At 42.2% G+C, this 26,281-nt stretch overlaps 1 protein-coding gene and 1 non-coding gene across 2 annotated transcripts; one reads left to right on the forward strand and one right to left on the reverse strand.

Moving 5' to 3' along the window:
• Nucleotides 1-959: 959 nt before the first annotated feature.
• Nucleotides 960-1,067, reverse strand: LOC112752395 (small nucleolar RNA R71). The gene has a single exon (XR_003176834.1). It is a non-coding gene; the product is annotated as a small nucleolar RNA R71 (small nucleolar RNA).
• An 11,333-nt stretch (nt 1,068-12,400) lies between these two features.
• On the forward strand, nt 12,401-24,960 carry LOC112748244 (protein FAR-RED IMPAIRED RESPONSE 1-like). Its single transcript, XM_025796455.1, has 3 exons — nt 12,401-12,858; nt 12,943-13,346; nt 24,539-24,960. Exons 1-3 carry the CDS (start codon nt 12,401-12,403, stop codon nt 24,958-24,960), a joined length of 1,284 nt encoding a protein of 427 aa, XP_025652240.1.
• The last annotated feature ends 1,321 nt before the right edge of the window (nt 24,961-26,281 follow it).

Below are 26,281 nucleotides of genomic sequence, written 5' to 3' on the forward strand. Positions count from 1 at the left end.
TTTGTTTCTTATCTCTTTCAAAACTACCTAACTAACTCTCTCTCTCTAATTTTTGAAAATCACTAACCCTTTTTCAAAATTTAATTTTCGAAAATACCTCCCTCTTTTTCAAAAATTCTTTTTAATTAATTAATTGTTTCAATTTTTAATTTTAATTTTAATTTTATCTTAATTTTCGAAAAATATTAACTCTTTTTCAAAATTATTTTCGAAATTCTCTTCTCCCTCACCCTCTTCTATTTATTTAATTACTTACTAACACTTCTCTTCATCTCATATCTCTGCTCTCCTCACCCTTGTGTTTGGATTCTCCTCCATTCTCTTTCCTTACATTACATTCTTTGCTTCTTCTACTCACACAAAGGAATCTCTATACTGTGACATAGAGGATTCTATATTTTCTTTGTTATTCCCTTCTTTGTCATATGAGCAAGAGCAAGGACAAGAACATTCTTGTTGAAGCAGACCCTGAACCTGAAAGGACTCTGAAGAGGAAATTAAGAGAAGCTAAAATACAACAATCTAGAGTCAACCTTACAGGAATTTTCGAACAGGAAGAGGAGATGGCAGCCGAAAATAATAATAATGCAAGGAGGATGCTTGGTGACTTTACCGCACCTAATTCCAATTTACATGGAAGAAGCATCTCAATTCCTACCATTGGAGCAAACAATTTTGAGCTTAAACCTCAATTAGTTTCTCTAATGCAGTAGAACTGCAAGTTCCATGGACTTCCATCTGAAGATCCTTTTCAGTTCTTAACTGAATTCTTGCAGATATGTGATACTGTTAAGACTAATGGAGTAGATCCTGAAGTCTACAGGCTCATACTTTTCCTGTTTGCTGTAAGAGATAGAGCTAGAGTGTGGTTGGACTCTCAACCCAAAGATAGCCTGAACTCTTGGGATAAGCTGGCCACGGCTTTCTTAGCCAAGTTCTTTCCTCCTCAAAAGCTTAGTAAGCTTAGAGTGGATGTTCAAACCTTCAGACAGAAAGAAGGTGAATCCCTCTATGAAGCTTGGGAGAGATACAAGCAACTGACCAAAAAGTGTCCTTCTGACATGCTTTCAGAATGGACCATCCTGAATATATTCTATGATGGTCTGTCTGAATTAGCTAAGATGTCATTGGATACTTCTGCAGGTGGATCCATTCACCTAAAGAAAATGCCTGCAGAAGCTCAAGAACTTATTGACATGGTTGCTAACAACCAGTTTATGTACACTTCTGAGAGGAATCCTATAAGTAATGGGACGCCTCAGAAGAAGGGAGTTCTTGAAATTGATACTCTGAATGCCATATTGGCTCAGAATAAAATATTGACTCAGCAAGTCAATATGATTTCTCAGAGTCTGAATGGAATGCAAGCTGCATCCAACAGTACTTAAGAGGCATCTTCTGAAGAAGAAGCTTATGATCCTGAGAACCCTGCAATTGCAGAGGTAAATTACATGGGTGAACCATATGGAAACACCTATAATCCCTCATGGAGAAATCACCCAAATCTCTCATGGAAGGATCAAAAGCCTCAACAAGGCTTTAATAATGGTGGAAAAAACAGGTTTAACAATAACAAGCCTTTTCCATCATCCACTCAGTAACAGACAGAGAACTCTGAACAAAATACCTCTAATTTAGCAAATTTAGTCTCTGATCTATCTAAGGCCACTGTGAGTTTCATGAATGAAACAAGGTCCTCCATTAGAAATTTGGAAGCACAAGTGGGCCAGCTGAGTAAAAGAATCACTGAAAACCCCCCTAGTACTCTCCCAAGCAATACAGAAGAGAATCCAAAAGGAGAGTGCAAGGCCATTGAATTAATTACCATGGCCGAACCTATAAGGGAGGTTGAGGACGTAAATCCCAGTGAGGAAGACCTCCTGGGATGTCCAGTGATCAATAAGGAGTTTTTCTCTGAGGAACCAAAGGAATCTGAGACTCATCTAGAGACCATAGAGATTCCATTGAACTTCCTTATGCCATTCATGAGCTCTGATGAGTATTCTTCCTCTGAAGAGAATGAGGATGTTACTGAAGAGCAAGTTGCCAAGTTCCTTGGTGCAATCATGAAGCTGAATGCCAATTTATTTGGTAATGAGACTTGGGGAGATGAACCTCCCCTGTTCACCAATGAACTAAATGCATTGGATCAACTGAGATTGCCTCAGAAGAAACAGAATCCTGGAAAGTTCCTAATACCTTGTACCATAGGCACCATAACCTTTGAGAAGGCTCTATGTGACCTTGGGTCAGGAATAAACCTCATGCCACTCTTTGTAATGGAGAAACTGGGAATCTTTGAGGTACAAGCTGCTACAATCTCATTAGAGATGGCAGACAATTCAAGAAAAGAGGCTTATGGATAGGTAGAGGACGTGTTAGTAAAGGTTGAAGGCCTTTACATCCCTGCTGATTTCATAATCTTAGATACTGGGAAGGATGAGGATGAATCCATCATTCTTGGAAGACCCTTCCTAGCCACAGCAAGAGCTGTGATTGATGTTGACAGAGGTGAATTAGTCCTTCAATTGAATGAGGACTCCCTTGTGTTTACAACTCAAGGTTATCCTTCTGTAAACATAGAAAAGAGGCACAGTAAGCTTCTCCCACTGCAGAGTCAACCAGAGCCCCCACAGTCAAACTCTAAGTTTGGTGTTGGGAGGCCACAACCAAACTCTAAGTTTGGTGTTGAACTCCCATATCCAAACTCTAAGTTTGGTATTGGGAAGTCTCAACAATGCTCTGAACATCTGTGAGGCTCCATGAGAGCCCACTGTCAAGCTATTGACATTAAAGAAGCACTTGTTGGGAGGCAACCAAATTTTTATTTAATTATATTTTTTATTAGTTATATGTCTTCATAGGTTCATGATCATGTGGAGTCACAAAAACAACTGAAAAAAATTGAAGAAAATTCAAAAACAGCATAAAAAAATAGCACACCCTGGAGGAGGAGTTCACTGGCGTTCAAATGCCAGTAAGGAGCATCTGGCTGGCGTTCAACGCCAGAACAGAGCATGGATCTGGCACTGAACGCCAGAAACAAGCATAGAACTTGCGTTCAACGCCAGAAACATGCTGCATCTGGGCGTTGAACGCCCAGAACAAGCATCAGTTCGGCGTTTAAACGCCAGAATTGCATGCAAAGGAATTTTACATGCCTAATTAGTGCAGGGATGTAAATCCTTGACACCTCAAGATCTGTGGACCCCACAGGATCCCCACCTTCCCTCCTCATAATCCTAGTTTTTTTTCCACATCTTCTTCTTCATCTATTCTTTCTTCTTTTGCTCGAGGGCGAGCAACATTCTAAGTTTGGTGTGGTAAAAGCATAATTCTTTTTTTTTGTTTTTCCATAACCATTGATGGCATCTAAGGCCAGAGAAACCTCTAGAAAGAGAAAATGGAAGACAAAAGCTTCCATCAAGGGTCTATAGCTCAGTGGTAGAACATTTGACTGCAAATCAAGAGATCCCTGAGATACCTCAGAGGATACATTTTCCCCCACACAATTATTGGGAGCAACTAAGGGTGGAACATCAAAAGCACTCCATCATCCTCTATGAAATTAGAGAAGATCAAAAAGCAATGAGGGAGGAGCAACAAAGACAAGGAAGAGACATAGAAGAGCTCAAGGACATCATTGATTCCTCAAGAAGGAAACGCCACCATCACTAAGGTGGACTCATTCCTTGTTCTCAAATTTTCTGTTTTTCGTTTTCTTTATGTTAAGTGCTTATCTATGTTAGTGTCTTATTACATGATCATTAGTATTTAGTAACTATGTCTTAAAGTTATGAATGTCCTATGAATCCATCACCTCTCTTAAAAAAATGTTTTAATTCAAAAGAACAAGAAGTACATAAGTTTCGAATTTATCCTTGAACTTAGTTTAATTATTTTGATGTGGTGACAATACTTTTTATTTTCTGAATGAATGCTTGAACAGTGCATATGTCTTTTGAAGTTGATGTTTATGAATGTTAAATATGTTGGCTCTTGAAAGAATGATGAACAGGAAACATGTTATTTGATAATCTAAAAATCATAAAAGTGATTCTTGAAGCAAGAAAAAACAGTGAATACAAAAGCTTGCAGAAAAAAAAAATATATGCGAAAAAAAATGGAAAAAGAAAAAGCAAGCAGAAAAAGCCAAAAGCTCTTAAAACCAAAAGGCAAGAGCAAAAAGCCAATAGCCCTTAAAACCAAAAGGCAAGGGTAATAAAAAGGATCCCAAGGCTTTGAGCATCAGTGGATAGGAGGGCCTAAAGGAATAAAATCCTGGCCTAAGCGGCTAAACTAAACTGTCCTTAACCATGTGCTTGTGGCGTGAAGGTGTCAAGTGAAAACTTGAGACTGAGCGGTTAAAGTCAAGGTCCAAAGCAAAAGAAGAGTGTGCTTAAGAACCATGGACACCTCTAATTGGGGACTTTAGCAAAGCTGAGTCACAATCTGAAAAGGTTCACCCAGTTATGTGTCTGTGGCATTTATGTATCCAGTGGTAATACTGGAAAACAAAGTGCTTAGGGCCACGGCCAAGACTCATAAAGTAGCTGTGTTCAAGAATCAACATACTGAACTAGGAGAATCAATAACACTATCTGAACTCTGAGTTCCTATAGATGCCAATCATTCTGAACATCAATGGATAAAGTGAGATGCCAAAACTATTCAAGAGGCAAAAAGCTACAAGTCCCGCTCATCTGATTGGAGCTATGTTTCATTGATAGTTTGGAATTTATAGTATATTATCTTCTTTTTTATACTATTTGATTTTCAGTCGCTTGGGGACAAGCAACAATTTAAGTTTGGGGTTGTGATGAGCGGATAATTTATACGCTTTTTGGCATTATTTTTAGTATATTTTTAGTAGGATCTAGTTACTTTTAGGGATGTTTTTATTAGTTTTTATGTTAAATTCACATTTCTGGACTTTACTATGAGTTTGTGTGTTTTTCTGTGATTTCAGGTATTTTCTGGCTGAAATTGAGGGACTTGAGCAGAAATCAGATTCAGAGGTAGAAGAAGGACTGCTGATGCTGTTGGATTCTGACCTCCCTGCACTCAAAGTAGATTTTCTGGAGCTACAGAACTCAAAATTGCGCGATTCCAATTGCGTTGGAAAGTGGACATCCAGGGCTTTCCAGAAATATATAATAGTCCATACTTTAAATAAGGATTGATGATGCAAAAGAGCGTTGAACGCCAGTTCTATGCTGCAGTCTGGAGTTAAACGCCAGAAACACGTCACGAACCAGAGTTGAACGCCAGAAACACGTTACAAACTGGCGTTCAACTCCATGAATGACCTCTCCACGTGTAAACTTCAAGCTCAGCCCAAGCACACACCAAGTGGGCCCCAGAAGTGGATTTATGCATCAATTACTTACTTTTGTAAACCCTAGTAACTAGTTTAGTATAAATAGGACTTTTTACTATTGTATTTTCATCTTTTGATCATTTTTGAGATCTCTAGACCTCCATGGGAGGCTGGCCACTCGGCCATGCTTACCCTATTTTCACTTATGTATTTTTCAACGGTAGAGTTTCTACACTTCATAGATTAAGGTGTGGAGCTCTGCTGTTCCTCATGATTTAATGCAAAGTACTACTGTTTTTCTATTCAATTCAACTTATTCCGCTTCTAAGATATCTATTCGCACCCAAGAACATGATGAATGTGATGATTATGTGACGCTCATCATCATTCTCACTTATGAACGCGTGCCTGACAAACACTTCTGTTCTACATGCAAACAAGCTAGAATGAGTATCTCTTAGATATCAAATACAAAGGACCGAGTCCGAGATATTAGAATCTTTATGGTATAAGTTAGAACCCATGGATGGCCATTCCTGAGATCCAGAAAGTCTAAACCTTGTCTGTGGTATTCCGAGTAGGATCTGGGAAGGGATGGCTGTGACGAACTTCAAACTCGCGAATGCTGGGCGTAGTGACAGACGCAAAAGGATAGTAAATCCTATTCCAGTATGATCGAGAACCTCCAGATGATTAGCCATGTAGTGACAACGCATTGGACCATTTTCACAAGAGAGGATGGGAAGTAGCCATTGACAACGGTGATGCCCTACATACAGCTTGCCATGGAAAGGAGTAGGATTGATTGGATGAAGACAGCAGGAAAGCAGAGGTTCAGAGGAATGAAAGCATCTCTATACACTTATCTGAAATTCTCACCAATGAATTACATAAGTATTTCTATCTTTATTTTCTATTTATTTATAATTTATTTTCGAAAACTCCATAACTATTTGATATCTGCCTGACTGAGATTTACAAGGTGACCATAGCTTGCTTCATACCAACAATCTCCGTGGGATCGACCCTTACTCACGTAAGGTTTTATTACTTGGATGATCCAGTGCACTTGCTGGTTAGTTGTGCGAAGTTGTGAAGTCATGTTTGGACCATGGTATTGTGCACCAGTTATTGGCGCCATTGCCAGGGAGAGAACGAACAACAAATTTTACAACCTCAGGGATCACAATTTCATGCACCAGTGAGATTCTTAGCTTGGTAGCTCCCTTCTATTTGTGAGGTGACTACTTGTAAATCACTGAAGATGGTAAGCTTTTGAACTCCTACCTCCCTAGCCAGCCTTAAACCAGCCAGTAGTGCCTCGTATTCAGCTTGGTTATTTGAGGTAGGAAACTCAAATTTTAAGGAGAGCTCAATTTGGGTCCCCTGGTCACTCTCTATAATTACGCTTGTGCCACTCCTGGTTTTGTTTGAGGAGCCATCTACATATAGATTCCATTCTATGGGGGTACCTGGGGTGTTAGTGTATTCTGTAATAAAGTCGGCCAGGTACTATGATTTAATAACTGTCCGAGCTTCATATTTGAGGTCGAATTTGGATAACTTGACTGCCCACTGTAAGATTCTTCCAGCTAAGTCTGTTTTCTGTAAGATGACTTTTATGGGCTGGTTGGTCTGAACTCTGATAGTGTGAGCTTGAAAGTATGGGCGGAGTCATCGAGAAGTGAGTTAGGGTGTAGGCGAATTTTTCTATCTTTTGATAGTTTAGTTTGGCCCTTGTAGAGCCTTGCTGATGAAGTAAATGGGCTGTTGCTCACTCTCATCTTCTCTGACTAGTGCTAAGGCTATTGCCCGATTTTCTACGGCGAGATATAATATGAGTTCTTCACTTTTCTGTGGTCGGGTAAGGATGGGTGGTTGCCCCAAAAATTTATTGAAATCTTGGAAGGCTTGTTCGCACTCTGGAGTCCATTCAAACCTCTTTCCCTTCCTTAGTGTTGCGTAAAGGGGAGAGATCTTATAGCTGATCTGGCTAGAAATCTGGATAGGGCTGCTAGTCTTCCGTTGAGCTGTTGTACCTCTTTGACGCAGGTCAGACTTTTCATGTTGAGTATAGCCTGGCATTTATCTGGGTTCACCTCAATTCCTCTTTGGGTGAGTATGAAGCCCAAGAATTTGCTAGCTTTTACCGCGAAGGTGCACTTTGCGGGGTTAAGTCGCATCCCATGCTTTCTTATGGTGTTGAACACTTTGGTGAGGTCGGATAACAACGATTCCTCACTTTGTGTTTTTACCAGCATGTCGTCTATATAAACCTCCATTAGTTTTCCAATATGATCGGCGAAAACCTTATTCATTAATCTCTGGTATGTAGCTCCTGCGTTTTTGAGTCCGAAGGGCATAACTACATAGTAGTAGTTTGCTTTTGGGGTTAGGAACGAGGTCTTTTCTTGGTCGGGTGGATACATTGGAATTTGGTTGTATCCTGCATAAGCATCCATAAAGGAGAGGTATTTATATTCGGAAGAGGCATCCACTAGGGTTTTTATACTTGGGAGCGGGTAGGGGTCTTTTGGGCAGGCCTTATTGAGGTCGGTGTAATCGGTACACATCCGCCACTTTCCATTTGACTTCTTTACCAAGACGACGTTGGCTAGCCACAATGGGTACTCGACCTCCCTTATGAACCCTGCCTCGAGTAAGGCTTGTACTTGCTCTTCCATAGCTTGGGATCTTTCTGGGCCAAGCTTCCTACACTTCTGTTGCACTGGCCGAGATCCAGGATAAATTGCCAGTTTATGGCACATTAGCTCGGGATCTATGCCGGGCATGTCTGCGCATTCCATACAAAGAGATCGGCATTATCCTTTAGGAACTGTATCAGTTGCTCCTTTAAGTCTCCCTTTAAGGTTGCCCCTATATTTGATATTTTATCCCAAGCATCCCCGATCTGGACTTCTTCGGTTTCACCTTCAGGTTGTGGACGAAGTTCTTTACGAGCTCGAATTCCCCCGAGTTCGATGGTATTGGTTTCTTTTCCTCCGGGGTTGCCTTTAAGGTTCAGACTTTCGTTGTAAGAGCGTCGCGCGAGTTTTTTTTGTCTCCTTTTATGGTGGCGATCCCTTCTGGGGTTAGGAACTTCATGCAGAGATGTGGAGTGGAGACCACCGCGATGAGCTGGTTTAGCATTGTTCGACCTATTAGGGCATTTTAAGCTGAGCTTACGTCAACTACGATGTAGTATATGCTTAGCGTCCTAGATCGATCTCCTTTTCCAAAGGTTGTGTGGAGTGGGATGTACCCGAGTAGCTGAATTGGGGCATCTCCGAGCCCGAATAGGCTATTCGGATATGCTCTAAGCTCCTTTTCTTGTAGTCCGAGCTTGTCAAAGGCAGATTTGAACAGTATATCTGCCGAGCTTCCTTGGTCGACCAACGTACGGTGGAAGTTGGCATTAGCTAATACAATTGTAATGACTACTGGGTCGTCATGTCCAGAGATTATGCTCGCGGCGTTTTCTTGAGTGAAGGTGATAGTGGGGAGGTCAGGTGACTTAGCGTAGTCTCCGACGGGGTACACCTCTTTAAGGTGCCTTTTACGAGATGACTTGGAGATCTCTCCTCCTGCGAATCCTCGTTGATCATATGAATGTGTCTTTCAAGGGTGTGAGGGGGATATTCAGTTCGTCCGCCCTCTTCGTCCCTTCTTCGCTTTTTTGGTTCGTCCCTTGTATTGGCAAGGAAATGATCTAATCTGCCCTCTCGGGCTAGCTTTTCTATGATGTTCTTCAAGTCATAGCATTCATTGGTAGAGTGTCCGTAGATTCGGTGGTATTCGCAATACTCCGTCTGACTTCCTCCTCTTTTGTGTTTAATCGGACGAGGGGGTGGGATCTTTTCTGTGTTTCATATCTCTCTGTAGACATCCACAAGGGACACCCAAAGAGGGGTGTAGTTGTGGTACTTTCTAGGTTTCTCTGTGGGTTGATCTTCTTTCTTTTTGGATTCTTTTTCCTTGTCCTGAGGTGGGTAGGAGAATCCAGTTTTTAAGCTATCTCCCAATCGGGAGTTCTCCTCCATATTGATTTATTTTTTCGCCCTTTCTTGAACCTCGTTTAGAGATGTTGGGTGCTTCTTGGATATTGAGTGGCTAAAAGGTCCTTCTCTTAGGCCGTTGATGAGTCCCATGATAGCCACTTCTGTTGGAAGATTTTGTATGTTAAGGCATGCTTTGTTGAATCTCTCCATGTAGCTACGGAGGCTTTCCTGATCTCCTTGTTTGATTGCCAGCAAGCTTTGAGCATGCTTGGCTCTATCCTTCTGGATGGAGAACCTGGCGAGAAACTTTTTGGCAAGGTCGTCAAAGCTTGTAATTGATCTTGGAGGCAAGCTGTCGAACCACTTTATCGCCATTTTAGTTAGAGTAGTTGGGAAAGCTTTGCATCGTATGGTGTCTGAGGCATCTGAGAGATACATCCTGCTTCTGAAATTGCTGAGATAATAGCTTGGATCAGATGTACCGCCGTATGGGGTCATGTCAGGAGCTTTGAAGTCTTTTGGGACTTTAGCTTTCATGATTTCTTTGGTGAATGGGTCTTGGTCCTTGTGGGGGCTATCTTCATGACTGGATTGAATGGTATTTGTTTTGAGGTCGGCCTTGAGGTTTAGGAGCTTGTCCTCTAGCTCACGGTGCCTTCTTGTTTCTCTCCAGAGGTCTCTTTCGGCTTCCCGCTGATGCTCGGCCTCTTGTTCGAGCTGTTTGAGACGATCCTGCTGTTCACGGAGGGCATCTAAGATTTTTGTGTACGGAGACTACTTGTCTCCCTTGGGTTGAGGCATATCCTTTGATGTGGCATCCATGTTTTTAAGTGGAGTTCTTTCTTCCAAACTGGAGTTGTGATCATTGTCAAGGTTGTCTGCTATGATGATGGAATGACTTCCAGGTTCTCTGGCAACGACGCCAATGTTCCGAGGGTTATCTGAAACTGAAGGTCAATCTCGGACGAGATCTTCTATGCTGGTCGGTGCTGCTGTGCTCGACCTGGTAGAGTTGGAGATGGTGTTGATCCTTCATAACCGGAGGGTGGTGGTACCTGCAAGAGACTCCGATACTTAAGTTAGCATGTGCTTTAGGCAAGTTTTTGTGTAGAATCAGAGTATGAGTTATACCTGGGTGCTCCAGTGTATTTATAGTAGTGTGGAGTGACCTTTCTGGAGATAAGTTAGTTATCTTATCTTATCTTTGAGCGAAGTCACCTTATCTTTCAGGCCAGCCACCTTTAGAGTGGGCTGCGCCCTTTTGTTTGGGCCCCTATGGTGATTTGGCCGACCTCTATAAGGAGAGGTCAGTTGCGAGCCAACCTTTACGAGAGGTCGGTCGCTTTGATGTCATCCAACCAGGGTAATACAGCTCGGTCCATGGTATGAACAGTTAGCTTCTTTCATATTTGAGCCCTATGATTCACAATAGTGCCGCTTTTGTCATGTCTAGTCCTTCAAAACTATGTTTCACCACAATAGTTGTTTCTTCTGTTTATTCATCTTCTTCTTCTTCTATTTTAATGGTCAATTTAGGATGGTTATTTTAGTAGGTATGCGGATGGTTATTTTAATTTTTATATAGATGATTATTTTGATTGGATTGGGTTTAGTTATATATAATTAAAATGTTAGATGTTCAATTCATTAGGTATGCGGATGATTATTTTTATTCTTAAGTGGATGGTTATTTTTACTAAAGGTGAGTGGCGTGTGGCAAATCAAGTAGCGACAGTAAAATGGGATGATTATTGATGAAGGTGAGGTGGTCGCCGGTTGAAAAAGAAGAGAGTATTGGAGTGAAATGCTTTAATAAATTAGAATTTCAGATGGTTATTTTTGAAATAACTAACTGGATTTTTTAAAAATTTGAAATTGGAGAATTTAAAATTTGAAATTTGATGTGAAATAACTGAATGAGAGTTTTTGAATTTATTATTTATTTCTATTGGGCTAAATAACCAATCCATTGTACACATTGTCAAGATTTCTCATTCTCTCTCTAACGGGATTCTTCATTTTATGTTTAAAACGTGTTTGTAATAATTATAACCCTTAAAAAAAGGGAAAAGCTCTACATCCATGTAACTTTCACTCCACGCCCCACACTCCCGTTTGTTATACACGTGCCTTTTATAACCTATATAAGGGAATCCTTATTTTGCATTATCAACGTTTCTCAACGTAAACCTTCTCATACAACGTAAACCTCTTTCTTCTTCTTCTTCTTCTTCTTCTTCTTCTTCTTCTTCTTCTTCTTCTTCTTCTTCTTCTTCTCTCCTCTTTCACATTTTTCTTCTCTACATTATGGATTTGGATTGATTCAACGCAATTAGCTTCGCCGTTCATCTTCTTCTTTGTTTTCTTCTTCGATCTGCACTTTTGAATTGAAACAATGAATGAATCAACTTCAAATCAGCTGAATGAGTGTGATTTTGATGATTCTTCTGAAACGCATCAATTTGATGAGGTTTGGATTATTGAATGTTGAATCGAATTTAATGGAATGAAATTTCTATTTTTATTTGAAGTGAATTGAATAGACTGAGGTGATCTACATCTGAATTGAATTGAATTGAATTGATAATATGTAACTGTGAGTAATTGTGAGTGTTAGTAACTGTGAGTAACTCTGAGTAAATTTGAGTAACTTTTCAGTTCGGTAAGTACTAAAGAGGTGGTTCATCACTTTCATGTTTTCGGTTCGGTACGCAGAAAGGAGTCTAACAAAAATTAGACCAATATGTTATGTTTTCTTCCCTAAGCACTATATAATTGTTTCACCGTAATTAAGATTTCGGTTCACCATGCAGACCAGCTGTGTTGTGGACGAAAAATTTGTCCCAAAGGTGGGAATGATTTTCAAGACCCTAGAAGAAGCTAGAAAGTTCTACAAACATTATTCCAAACTTGTTGGTTTTTCCACCAAAATAAAGAACACGACTCGGGATGGAGACAAGATTAAGAATAAACTAATTGTATGCTCTAGAGAGGGGAGGTGGAAATCAAAGATATCTCCAACTTTAAAGACAAATCCTTCAGCTATGGGTTAAATTGTCCGGCCAGAATTTATATACACATAATGAAGGATGTTAGTCTTTGGACAATTTCCAAAGTTGTTTTAAATCACTCACATCCTTGTTGTCCAGACCAGGCTGAGATGCTCAAACAACATAGGGAGCTTAGCATGTTCGTGCGTCGCACCATTGAAACCCACGAGGAAGCTGGAATCAGACCGAGCAAAACTTACCAATCATTTGTGGCAGCAGCTGGCAGCCACTGTGAACTAGGTTTTATAGAAAAAGACGTAAGGAATTACATCACAAGGAAAGTACGGAATATTTTCGAAGAAGACGACGCCAAAAAATTTGGGAAGTACCTAGTTAGAATGAAAGAGAAAAACCAAAATTTCTTCTTTGAGCTCAACCTTGAAGGTGATCACTGCATTAAACATGTATTCTGGGCTGATGCAAGAAGCAGGGCTACATTTGATTATTTTGGAGACGTGGTTTCATTTGACACCACCTATAATACAAATAGGTATTCAGTTCTTTCAAAGATACTTTTGATGTTTAGTGGCTATACATATTTTGGTTCACCATAGTGTGCTTGTTATTTATGCAGGTACAATTTGGTTTTAGGTTCTTTTGTTGGTGTGAATCACCACGGGCAGTCGACACTTCTTGGATGTGCGCTGATGAAAAATGAGGACATTCAATCATTCAAATGGCTATTTGAGTGTTGGCTACGTTGCATGGGAGGGAAGGCACCAAAAGGTATTCTTACCGATCAATGCACATCGATTAAAAGGGCAATTGAGCTATGCATGCCAACAACAATTCACCGCTGGTGTATCTGGCATATCATGAAGAAGATCCCAAGCAAACTAAATAGCTACAAAGGACACATTGATATTGAACAAGAGATGAGCCGTGTTGTTTGGAACTCGTACACAAAAGATGAATTTGACAAAAACTGGAATGATTTCCTCACAAAGTATGGGCTCGGAGGCAACAAGTGGCTTTCAGGTAATTGACATCTCAATTCGAATAATTTTTATGCTTATATATTTTTTTCCCAAAAGCATGCACTATTTTCGGTTCACCACACCTTATAAATTCGGTTCGGTTTGCAGAGTTGTATGAGGATCGGCATATATGGATTTCAGTTTACTTGGATCACCACTTTTGGGCCGGGAAGAAAAGCACACAAAGGAGCGAGAGCATGCATTCATTTTTCAACAAGTTCATCACACAGAATAGCTCCTTGAGACAATTCGTGAAGCAATACGACAATTACCTCACAAGTGGAGAACAAGCAGAGAGAGAATTCGATGCTGTAGATTTTCACACTGTGATACCGTACGCAACAAAATTAGCAATAGAGGCACAGTTTCAGCATGTATATACCCATGAGAAGTTCAGGGAAGTTCAAGGTCAATTTAGAGGTAAAGTGAATTGTATCACAAGATCAATGCATTCTGTTCATACCCTGGGTCGAACTGTCCGACCCGGGATGATTGGTGGCAAAGCGACCGACCTCTTCAGGTCCGACTATCCGACCTCTTCTTAAAGAGATCGGCCAAATCGACAGGAAAAGCCCAGTAAAGGGCCCAAATAGAGGAACACGCCCCAAATCCAAAGGCAGTCCAAGCCTACAGAGATAAAGGTGGTTCCCTTAAAGATAAGCTGACTTCACTCAAGATAAAGATAAGATAAGATAAGATAACTAACTTATCTTATCAGAAAGGTCAGCCCACGCTACTATAAATACACTGGAGCACCCAGGTATAACTCATGCTCTGATTCTACAATAAACCTACTTAATACCCATGCTAACTTAAGCATCAGAGTCTCTTGCAGGTACCCCCACCCTCCGGTGACGAAGGATCAGCAGTGCAGCCAGTCCAACAAGTCGGACACGACAGCTCTGGCCGCCATCCACCAGCTGGATACCTCATCTCCAACCAGCATAGAAGATCTCGTCCGAGATCGACCTACAGTTTCAGGTAACCCTCGGAACATTGGCACCGTTGCCGGGGAACCTGAAAGTCATCCCAATACCATGGCGGACGGCCATGACAACGACCACAATTCAGATCTGGAAAACAGAACATCGCACAAGAACACGGACACCACGCTAAAGGATACTCCGGAATCCAACGGAGACAAAGACTCATCAAATCCAGGGATCATAGACGCACTTCAAGACCGTTTAAAGCAACTCGAGAAAGAAACTCAACAACAACGAGAGGTCGGAAAGGATCTACAAAGAGAGATACGGCGACGTCGAGAATTGGAAGACAAGTTACAGCAATTAGAAGCCGATCTCAAATTAAAAGCCCCTCGGGTTACTCCTGAGGAAAGCTCACGCAAAGAGCAGGATCCATTCACCAGGGAAATTATGAAAACCAAAATTCCAAAAGACTTCAAACTCCCGGATATGATTTTGTACGACGGCACCACTGATCCCAACCATCATCTCAGCAATTTCAGAAGCAGAATGTACCTTACCGATGCCTCAGATGCCGTTCGCTGCAAAGCCTTTCCAACAATCCTCACGAAGACGGCGATCAGATGGTTCGACAGCTTACCTCCCAAGTCCATCTCAAACTTCGACGATCTAGCCGGAAAGTTCCTCGCCAGATTCTCCATCCAGAAAGATAAAGCTAAACACGCCCCCAGTCTACTAGGGATCAAGCAAGGAGATCGGGAGAGCCTCCGCAGCTACATGGAAAGATTCAACAAAACATGCATGGACATACAAAGCTTATCCACAGAGGCCGCCATCATGGGACTTATCAACGGCCTACGAGAGGGACCTTTCAGCCAGTCTATATAAAAAAAGTACCCGACCTCCTTAGACGAAGTGCAGGAACGGGCAGAAAAATACATCAACATGGAAAAAAACGCTCGGTTAGGAGAGACCTCAAAATCGGGGGCCTCCTACCGTGACAAAGACAAGGAATCTAAACGAAAAGAAGACCGACAAGGGGAGAAAATTAAAAAATACCATAATTATACTCCCCTCAGAGCATCCCTAGTCGAAATATACAAAGAGGTCTGCCATACAGAAAAAATTCCCCCAGCAAGGCCCCTCAAAGGAAAAAGGGGAGGAGGAAATCGGAAGGAATATTGTGAATATCATAGGGTCAGAGGACACGCCACCAACGAATGCTTCGACTTAAAAAATATCATAGAAAAATTGGTAAGGGAAAGAAAATTAGATCGATTCCTGGCCACCCGAGATGATGATCAAAGAAAAAGACAAAGGGATGAAGATACCGAGCGAACAGAACGATCACCTCGGACACCAGAAAGACATGTCCACATGATACATGGCGGATTCGCAGCAGGAGGGATCTCCAAATCTTCCCGCAAAAGGTATCTCAAAGAAGTATATCATGTCGAAGGAGAGGAGGAAGCACTCAACATCCCAGCGATAACATTTACTAAGGAGGACGCGTCCGGCATCATCACAGGACACGACGATCCCATGGTCATCACCATCATATTGGCAAACGCCAACCTACACCGCACCTTAATAGACCAAGGGAGTTCTGCCGACATCTTATTCAAGACAGCCTTTGACAAACTCGGCTTAGAAGAAAAAGAGCTTAAGGCATATCCAAACAGTCTGTTTGGGTTAGGAGATACCCCGGTTCGACCACTAGGATATATATCACTACATTCAACCTTCGGAAAAGGAGACCAATCCAGGACCTTCAAAATAGACTACATCGTAGTCGATGTAAGTTTAGCTTACAATACTCTCATAGGTCGGACAACACTCAACCAACTCGGTGCAATAGTCTCGACCCCACACCTATGTATGAAGTTCCCAACTCCAAAAGGGATAGCCACGATAAAAGCTGACCAAAAGATGGCACGTCGCTGTTATAACGAAAGCCTAAACCTCAGAGGTAAAGGAGAAGAGTTCCACGCAATCGAGTTGGGCGGAGTCCAACGACGAGAAGATCTTCGCCCCCAACCAGAGGGCGAGATAGAAAAAATTCAGATCGGGGACACCTCGGAAAAAATAACTAATATCGGCACAATCCTCAAAGGAGATTTAAAAGAATTGCTAATACAATTCTTACGAGATAATGTCGACCTCTTTGCATGGAAAGCCGCGGACATGCCAGGCATAGACCCTAAGCTAATGTGCCACAAGTTGGTGGTCTACCCAGGATCTCGACCGGTACAGCAGAGATGAAGAAAGCTTGGGCCAAAGCGATCCCAGGCTGTGGAAGAGCAAGTACAGGCACTACTGGAAGCCGGATTTATAAGAGAAGTGAAATACCCGCTATGGCTAGCCAACGTCGTCTTGGTGAAAAAATCGAATGGGAAGTGGCGAATGTGCACCGATTACACCGATCTCAACAAAGCTTGTCCAAAAGATCCATACCCACTCCCAAGTATTGACGCCCTGGTAGATGCTTCCTCTGGATATAAATATCTCTCGTTTATGGACGCATACTCAGGATACAACCAAATCCCTATGTACCCACCAGATCAGGAAAATACCTCGTTCTTAACACCAAAGGCAAACTACTGCTACATCGTGATGCCTTTCAGTCTCAAGAACGCAGGAGCTACGTATCAATGGCTAATGAATAAAGTCTTCTCAGATCATATCGGAAAAATTATGGAAGTTTATGTGGACGACATGTTGATAAAAACACAAACCAAAGATACATTATTATCCGACTTGGCTCAAGTGTTTGACACCATAAGGAAACACAACATGCGACTCAATCCCGCAAAATGTACCTTTGCAGTAGAAGCAGATAAATTCTTAGGTTTCATGCTCACACAAAGGGGAATTGAAGCAAATCCAGACAAATGTCGAGCCATACTCAACATGAAGACCCCAACCAGTGTCAAAGAAGTACAACAATTCAATGGGAGATTGGCAGCCCTATCCCGATTCTTAGCAGGAGCTGCGATAAGATCTCTCTCCTTCTATCCCACTCTAAAAAAGGGAAAACAGTTCGAATGGACGACAGAATGTGAGCAAGCCTTCAAAGACTTCAAGGAATTCTTAGGACGGCCACCTATCCTATCTCGACCACGAGAAGGAGAACCGCTCATATTATATCTCGCAGTAGGGAGTCGGGCAATAGCCTCAACACTAGTCAGAGAAGATGAAAATGGGCAACAACCCGTCTACTTCATTAGCAAGGCACTACAGGGATCCGAGCTGAACTACCAGAAAATAGAAAAATTTGCCTATACTCTTATCCTAACATATCGACGACTCCGCTCGTACTTCCAGGCTCACACCATTAAGGTTCGAACTAATCAGCCCATAAAAGGAATATTGCAGAAAATAGATCTAGCAGGCAGAATTTTACAATGGGCAGTCGAGTTGTCAGAGTTTGATCACCAATATGAAGCTCGAACGGCCATCAAATCACAGTATCTGGCCGATTTTATTGCAGAATTCACAGATGCCCTAGAAACCCCACAGAATGGAATCTTTACGTGGACGGTTATTCAAATAAAACTGGAAGTGGTGCGGGCGTGATAATAGAAAGCAACCAAGGAACCCAAGTTGAGCTCTCCCTCAAGTTCGGGTTCCCCGCCTCAAACAACCAGGTGGAATATGAAGCGTTATTAGCTGGTTTGAAGCCAGCTAAAGAGGTCGGAGCTCAAAAACTCAACATTTACAGCGATTCACAAGTGGTCACATCACAAATAACAGGGAGCTACCAAGCCAAAGATCCCACCATGAAAAAGTATTTGGATAAAACCAAGGAACAGCTCAAACAAGTTGGGGAGTATAAGATCTGCCACATACCCCGTGAACAAAATGCCCGAGCTGACGCACTCTCAAAACTAGCTAGCACCAAACCAGGGGGTAACAATAGAAGCCTCATCCAGGAAATGTTGCAGAACCCGTCAATCTCGGAAGAGGAAAAAGTCCTGACCATAACAAGTCAGGACCAAGGATGGATGACCCCTATAGCCAACTACCTCAGAACAGGAACGCTCCCCACAGAAGAAAATGAGGCAAAGAGGTTAAAAAGGGAGGCACAGTACTACACCATCATAAACAATATCTTGTACAAAAGAGGAATCTCGACACCTTTACTAAAATGTGTGCCAACCTCCAACACAAAGGAAGTGCTAGAAGAAATACACGGCGGTATTTGTGGCAATCATCTCGGAGCACGAGCTCTCGCCAAAAAAGTACTCCGGGCGAGATTTTATTGGCCAACTCTACAGAAAGAAGCCACAGAATTTGTAAAGACATGCCCACCATGTCAGAAACATGCCAACTTTCACATCGCCCCGCCAGAAGAGCTCATCAGCGTGACCTCGCCTTGGCCGTTTGCAAAATGGGGACTCGATCTTCTCGGCCCCTTCCCACAGGGATCAGGACAAGTTAAATTTCTCATAGTAGGGATAGATTACTTTACAAAGTGGATTGAGGCAGAGCCCCTGGCCAATGCCACCGCTCAAAGAAGCCGGAAATTCTTATATAGAAACATTGTCACAAGGTTCGGGGTTCCATATTCAATAACCACAGACAATGGCACCCAATTCACAGATGCAGGCTTCAGAAAACTAGTAGCCGACTTGAATATAAAGCACCAGTACACCTCCGTCGAACATCCACAAGTCAATGGGCAGGCCGAAGCTGCTAACAAAGTCATATTGGCCGGATTAAAACGGAGATTACAGGATGCAAAGGGAGCCTGGGCAGAAGAGCTTCCACAGGTCCTATGGGCATATCGAACAACGCCACATTCCACCACGAAGGAATCTCCCTTCCGATTAGCATACGAAATAGAGGCAATGATCCCAGTGGAAATTGAGGAAGGGTCGCCTAGAGTAATTCACTAAAATGAGGAAATAAACTCCCAACTCCAGAGAGAAGAGCTCGACTTGCTACCCAAAATCCAGGAAAGAGCTCGGATCAGGGAAGAAGCTCTAAAGCGCCGAATGGCTTCCAGATATAATCAAAAGGTAGTACCAAGAAGTTTCGCAGAGAATGATCTCATCCTAATCCGAAATGATATCGGAACAACTCGACTAGGAGAAGGAAAGCTGGCAGCAAACTGGAAAGGACCCTACCGAGTTGTAGAAGTACTTGGGAAGGGCTACTACAGACTGTCTGAACTCGATGGGTGAGAGCTTCCCAGGTCATGGCACGCCTGTAACCTAAGAAGGTACTACAGTTAGAAGAGATAAAAGATCTCATCATTGGATGCACTCTTTTTCCTGAAAAGGTTTTTTAATGAGGCACCAAGTTGAGACTCAGACAATCCCATATGTATATATTTGCACTTTTATTTTAAATAAAGTACATTTTAGATGTTCTACAAAGATTTCAAGACGCATTAATCTGAAGCATTCATCGTCCGATTATAAAGCGACAGATCGGCAGAAAGTGAAAAACAATTTCACTGCACGATCACGATAACAACAAATCGTCCGATAAAGGTGAAAACGCGATTCACCCAAAGGACGATCTAGAGATGACAACCACTTTCTACAAATCGGCAAAGATGAACACAGAATAATGTAAGAAGTTATCGAAAGTGATCTAAAAAAGAACCTGACGAGGTCTTACGGATCGCTAAAATAATAACTTAAAGACTGGCCGACGTTGAGAAGTCGGACCAAGTCAACCCAAGTTATAAGTAAACCCTGGAAAAAGGTCTGGCCAACCCTATTAAAGAGGATTACTTTAACTTAGAAGGGCTCGACATGACAAAGTCAGCCCAAAATGAAAAGTTATAAAAGTAGTCCCTGAATGAGATCTGACAAAGATCCAAGAAAGAGGACTACAAAAAATAACTTAAAGGAGACCGGTATAACCAAGTCGGACTCCTACTACTAACAAGTTATAAAAAGTAATCCCTGAAAGAGACCGGACAAAGGTCCAAGAAAGAGGATTACAAAAATAACTTAAAGGAGACCGATATAACGAAGTCGGACTCCTACTACTAACAAGTTATAAAAAGTAATCCCTGAAAGAGACCGGACAAAGGTCCAAGAAAGAGGATTACAAAAATAACTTAAAGGAGACCGATATAACGAAGTCGGACTCCTACTACTAACAAGTTATAAAAAAGTAATCCCTGAAAGAGACCTGACAAAGGTCCAAGAAAGAGGATTACAAAAATAACTTAAAGGAGACCGATATAACCAAGTCGGACTCCTACAACTGGAAAGTCATCAAAGTAATCCCTGAAAGAGACCTAACAAAGGTCCAAGAAAGAGGATTACAAAAATAACTTAGAAAGAGGTCGACCTAGCAAAGTCAAACTCCTACAAAAACAAGTTATAAAAGTAATCCCTGAAGGAGACCTAGCAAAGATCCAAGACACAGGATTACGAAAATAGCTTAGAAGGGGACCAACGTTAAGAAAGCATACAAAGCAAAGAAAACCAAAGAAACAAGTTGGACCTACAACCACAAAGGATTCAAGCTACAAAGTATAAAGCAAACCAAAAAAGGTTAAGCCGCAAGGTTCCAATATTCACAGAAAAAGAGATACCAAGTCAAGCACAAAAAGCCTGATATCATCCACAAGGTTATAAAAGCCTCGGAGGCCACTAAAACCTATCTTAAAAAAGCTAAAGCGAGCTACCTTTTGTTTTTTTTTAAAAAAAACAAAAGTTGCTAGGCAAGCAACAGAAAAGTATCAGCAGTTAAACAAAACATAAAGAGTTAAAAAAAAGCCCACAAGCCGGGCTAACTACATATCCAGAATAAAGTAAAAGCTAAGGGTCAGAAGACTTTTTAGTAGCATCAGCCCGAGGAGACGGAGGGCGAGTCTAGAGAGGAACGGCATCTACAGTACCGTCATCCCGGTTCAAGATCTGGCAGTCGGGATCAGAAGCGGGAGGACCAACCTCGGCAGGGATAGCAGAAGTCGACACCTTGGTAGAGGCTACAGGGGGAGGATCGACATCATCCTCATCCTCGTCATCAGGGACAACCTTGCCATCCCTGACAACGTTCTCCAAGCTAAAGAGGGTCAGGTCGGCCTCGGGAGCAATAACCCGAACTTGTTCCTTCAGGTTCTCATAAGCAACAGTTATACTGCCAACAAGATGACCTTGGAGTTCGAAATAATTAGCCCGGGCATTCTCCAACTCTTCTCTCAGACGTAACACCTCCCGGTAAGACGTCACATAACTGTCCTTATGTCGCATAGCCGTGTCCTCGGCTAGTCTCAGAGAACCAGCCAGGGAAGTGGAACTAGCCTTTTCATTCTCCAAGTCTTTCTCCAACTTGGCCACCCTTACTTCAAGCTCCTCCTTCAAGCCCTTCATCCGATCAAACTCCTGTTTGGCCTCCTCCATAAAAGCTTTAGTGGCATGGAGAGGAAGACTTTGAGCAGTTCGATATAGGGCTGCCCCCATGTGTGCCAACTTGATACCACTCCGGGTGATATAATCAAAATGATGAAGAAGCAACACGTCGTCCATAGAAAGAGCACCATAAGGGCCGATTTATTGATCTACAAACTCAACCGCATCAAAGTCAGGGGCATCAAGGTTGAAAGGCTCAATTGTTTTTTGCTTTTTACTAGGAGGGGCACCGGAAGCTGCAACAGAAGATTGTGGAGGATCGACCAGACAGACCCGAGGAGTAGGAATTGCCTTCCTCAGCCCGGGAGAACTCGATATAGGAGGTTTAACTGGAGGCTGAGAAGATCCCTCTCCGGCCGCCTTGGCCGAGATGTTTAAAGCAGTGGTTGCCTTCTTCGCCTTCTTATAGGCCCTCATAGAATCATTATTCTTCGACATCTCTGAAAAACACAAAAATCAAAGACAAGTTACAACAACAGGAGAAGCAAATCTCGGGAGCAAGTATAAAAACAAATCAGACAGTACCCAAAGCAGCCCGAACCAAAGATGGATCACTCAAAAATCTCTTCGTGTCAAGATGGGGAGGCTTCCCCCACAAATCTTCAAGAACAACTACAAAGGCCCGCTCAACCTCACTAAGCATTTCCCATGTGTAACGTGGCACTCTTAAATTCTTTTGCCACTCCAGAGGAAAAGCAGGCTCATCATTTTCATCAAGAAAAAAGGGGCAAACCCCCTCAATGGCACGAACTCGGAAGAAATAGTTCTTAAAATCTTTAAAAGACTCATCATACATGGCAAAAACTTTATGCCCCTGGGCCGACCTGAAAGAAACCCAGGAAGCTTTCTTTTTGGAGGAACCTCTAGGTTTGGCCAAGACAAAAAGATAAAGGAAAAGAGTTTCAGAAGGTGTTATGTCCAACTCCTGAAAAAGAAGTTGAAATATTTTGATAAAACCCCAGGAGTTTGGGTGAAGCTGGGACGGAGCAATATTGCAAGACCACAACAAGTCAGTTTCAAAAGGAGTAAAAGGGAAAGTAACGTTTAATTGGCTGAAGAAGTATTCGTAAGCATAGAAAGAGGGACGCTCCCCCTCGACGGAAGTCGGAAAACAAACTCTCTCATCGGAATCAGGAGCAACAAGCTCATAATCCCCCTCGCGAGCATAGTTATCACAAATCCTATGGCGCTTCCTCAGCTCTGTGCAAAATTCAGCATCCACAATAGAAACACACAACAAAACAAGGGAGTTCAGCCAATCGGACATCCCCTCGGGAACTCTGGAAGACATCTCTACAATGTTATTGCGAGAGGACATGAGGCCAACTAATCCTACAAGTAAGAAAAGAATATGGGATTACTAAAAACATCTCGGACATGGGAGAAAACAACTCAATACGATGCAGGCAAACACACAGAAAAGTAAAACTCCAAGACTCAAACCAAAATCTTGGGGCATCCTTTGGAGGCAGTAAGAAAGCAAGGTTTCCAGAAAAATCTACAGCTCCCACCCCAGCATTTTTCAAACAAGAAAAAGACTTTAAACAGCAAGTAGTGTCAAAAAGAAAAAGTCATCACAATCTATCAGCAAAAGCATTCCAAAATCAAGTACGCCAAGAAGAAACCATCAAAGGTGCGAACTTTTTCAGAATCAGGCAAAGCAACCGTCAAATAAAGTAAGAAACAGATACGAGTTTTTTCTGGATAAACGGCATCAGAACGGAAACAACAAAGAACATGCAAAACCCTAAAAGCATTAAGCAAAGGCAAAAAAGGACCATACAGAAAATGAAGAAACTCCCAGAACACACAACAATAGGGCATAACAAAACAAAAGATCCAAACTTTCTCTAAAGAAAGGGTCAAAATCAAAGCAAAACAAGGAGGATATATGAAACAGGACTAACCTGGAGATGTTGAGAAACTTCGAGGAGAAAGACGAAAGCGCAGAAACAAAAGCTGCCCAAGAAAATCACCAAGCAACACCGCAACGCAAGGAAGCAGAAGAACAAAATGAAAAACAGAGAGCGAAGAGAGCAGAGAAAGAAGTTACGAAAAGGGCGAAGGAGAGAAACCGTTTTTGGGATTTTCAAAATCAAAATGAAAGAGCCAAAGAGAAACAGGGCAATTAATGACAAAATTAATGAAAGCATTAAACCCTTGCACGTTCCCAAAGCGCCGATATAAAAGCGCGCACTTTTAGAGGAAAAACATTCTACATTCAAAAGCTTCTACAAAGGAATCGACAAAATGCTTGAGTTTGGCTTCACTAGAGAAGGACCGAAGTCAAGAACTCGACCTCAAAAAGAAAACCGAGCTCAAGCAGGGGCACTGTTCATACCCTGGGTCAAACTGTCCGACCCGGGATGATTGGTGGCAAAGCGACCGACCTCTTCAGGTCCGACTATCCGACCTCTTCTTAAAGAGATCGGCCAAATCGACAGGAAAAGCCCAGTAAAGGGCCCAAATAGAGGAACACGCCCCAAATCCAAAGGCAGTCCAAGCCTACAGAGATAAAGGCGGTTCCCCTTAAAGATAAGCTGACTTCACTCAAGATAAAGATAAGATAAGATAAGATAACTAACTTATCTTATCAGAAAGGTCAGCCCACGCTACTATAAATACACTGGAGCACCCAGGTATAACTCATGCTCTGATTCTACAATAAACCTGCTTAATACCCATGCTAACTTAAGCATCGGAGTCTCTTGCAGGTACCCCCACCCTCCGGTGATGAAGGATCAGCAGTGCAGCCAGTCCAACAAGTCGGACACGACAGCTCCGACCGCCATCCACCAGCCGGATACGTCATCTCTGACCAGCACAGAAGATCTCGTCCGAGATCGACCTACAGTTTCAGGTAACCCTCGGAACACATTCCACCCTAGGTTTCACAACATATGAAGACATAGAGCAGGTTTCCAACTCCATATTCAACAAGTTTGTCATCACCTATAACGCAGTATCACGAGATGTAAAGTGCCATTGCTTGCTGTTTGAGTCTAGGGGCATATTGTGCTGCCATTCCCTATGCGTTTTAAGCTTTGAGCGAGTGGATAACGTGGCACCAAAATACATATTGGAACGCTGGAGCAAGAACATAAAGAGGAGGCATACATACATCAAGAGCAGTCAAGATGAACCTATACTGGAGCCAAGAAGTAAGAGATTTGACAAATTGGTATTTCGGTCACACAATATATGTGAATTTGCATCCGAGTATGAAGAGTTGATCGGAATTTTGCATCGAGCATTTGACAAGGTCATGGCGGAGATGGAAGAATATCAAGAGAGAAGCAAAGGAGATTAGTGACAAAAATGATTTTGTTTATGAAAAGTAAATAACATTAAATGAATGATACTTGTGATTCAGTAATGAGGAACAGGTTGAGGTTCTGGAGATGCTTTGTCGTCTGAAACTCTGCTTTCCTACTGTCTTCTTCTCCAAACACGCATGGCTTCCTTCCATGGCAGGTTGTATGTTGGTGGATCGCCGTTGTCAATGGGTACCATCCATCCTCTCAGTGAAAATGGTCCAGGCACGGTTTCTGTACGGCTAATCAACTGTCGGATCTCTCGTCTTGGATGAAAATACCAGGCACAGCTACTGCACGGCTAATCATCTGTCGGTTCTCACTCGTGTCGGAATAGGATCTCTCTATCCTTTTGCACACTGTCACTGCACCCAACATTTGTGAGTTTGAAGCTCGTCACAGTCATCCCATTCCAGATCCTACTTGGAATACCACAGACAAGGTTTAGAATTTTCGGATCTCAGGAATGCTGCTAATTGGTTCTAGCCTCTACCATGAAGGTTATAATCTCACAGATTTGAATGCTCTATTGTTAGGAGATGCAAGTCAAACTCGTGGATTAGAAACCCAAGAGATACGCACTCAAGCTGTCGCCCAATGACTATGTTGAGCTCAGATAGAACAGGAGTGGTTGTCAAGCACTCGTTCATAAACTTTGAGAATGATGATGAGTGTCACGGATCATCATATTCTTTATATTGAAGTACGAGTGAGTATCTTAGAACAGAATCAAGCGTGATTGAATAGAAAACAATAGTAATTGCATTAATCCATTGAGACACAGCAGAGCTCCTCACCCCCACCTATGGGGTTTAGAGACTCATATTGTAGAGGATACAATATGAAATGTAAAATGTCATCCGTTGCAAAATGAATCTCTCATAGTAGTTTTTATACTAAACTAGTAACTTAGGTTTACAGAAAATGAGTAACTAAGTGCAGATAGTGCAGAAATCCACTTCCGGGGCCCACTTGGTGAGTGTTTGGGCTGAGATTTCAAGCTTCCACGTGCATGTGCCTCAAATTGGAGTTAAACACCACCCTGGGTACCAAAATGGGTGTTTAACGCCAAGAAGTGTGCCAGTTCTGGCATTTTACGCCAGAAAAGGGTTTCTAGCTGGCGTTTAACGCCAGTTTAGGCCATCAAATCTCGGGCAAAGTATGGACTATTATATATTGTTGGAAAGCCCAGGATGTCTACTTTCTAACGCAATTGATATCGTGCCAATTGGGCTTCTGTAGCTCCAGAAAATCCACTTCGAGTGCAGGAGGCTCAGAATCTAACAGCATCTGCAGTCCTTTCTCAGCCTCTGAATC

Source organism: Arachis hypogaea, chromosome 15 (assembly GCF_003086295.3).
Source record: "Arachis hypogaea cultivar Tifrunner chromosome 15, arahy.Tifrunner.gnm2.J5K5, whole genome shotgun sequence".
Taxonomy (NCBI): Eukaryota; Viridiplantae; Streptophyta; class Magnoliopsida; order Fabales; family Fabaceae; genus Arachis; species Arachis hypogaea.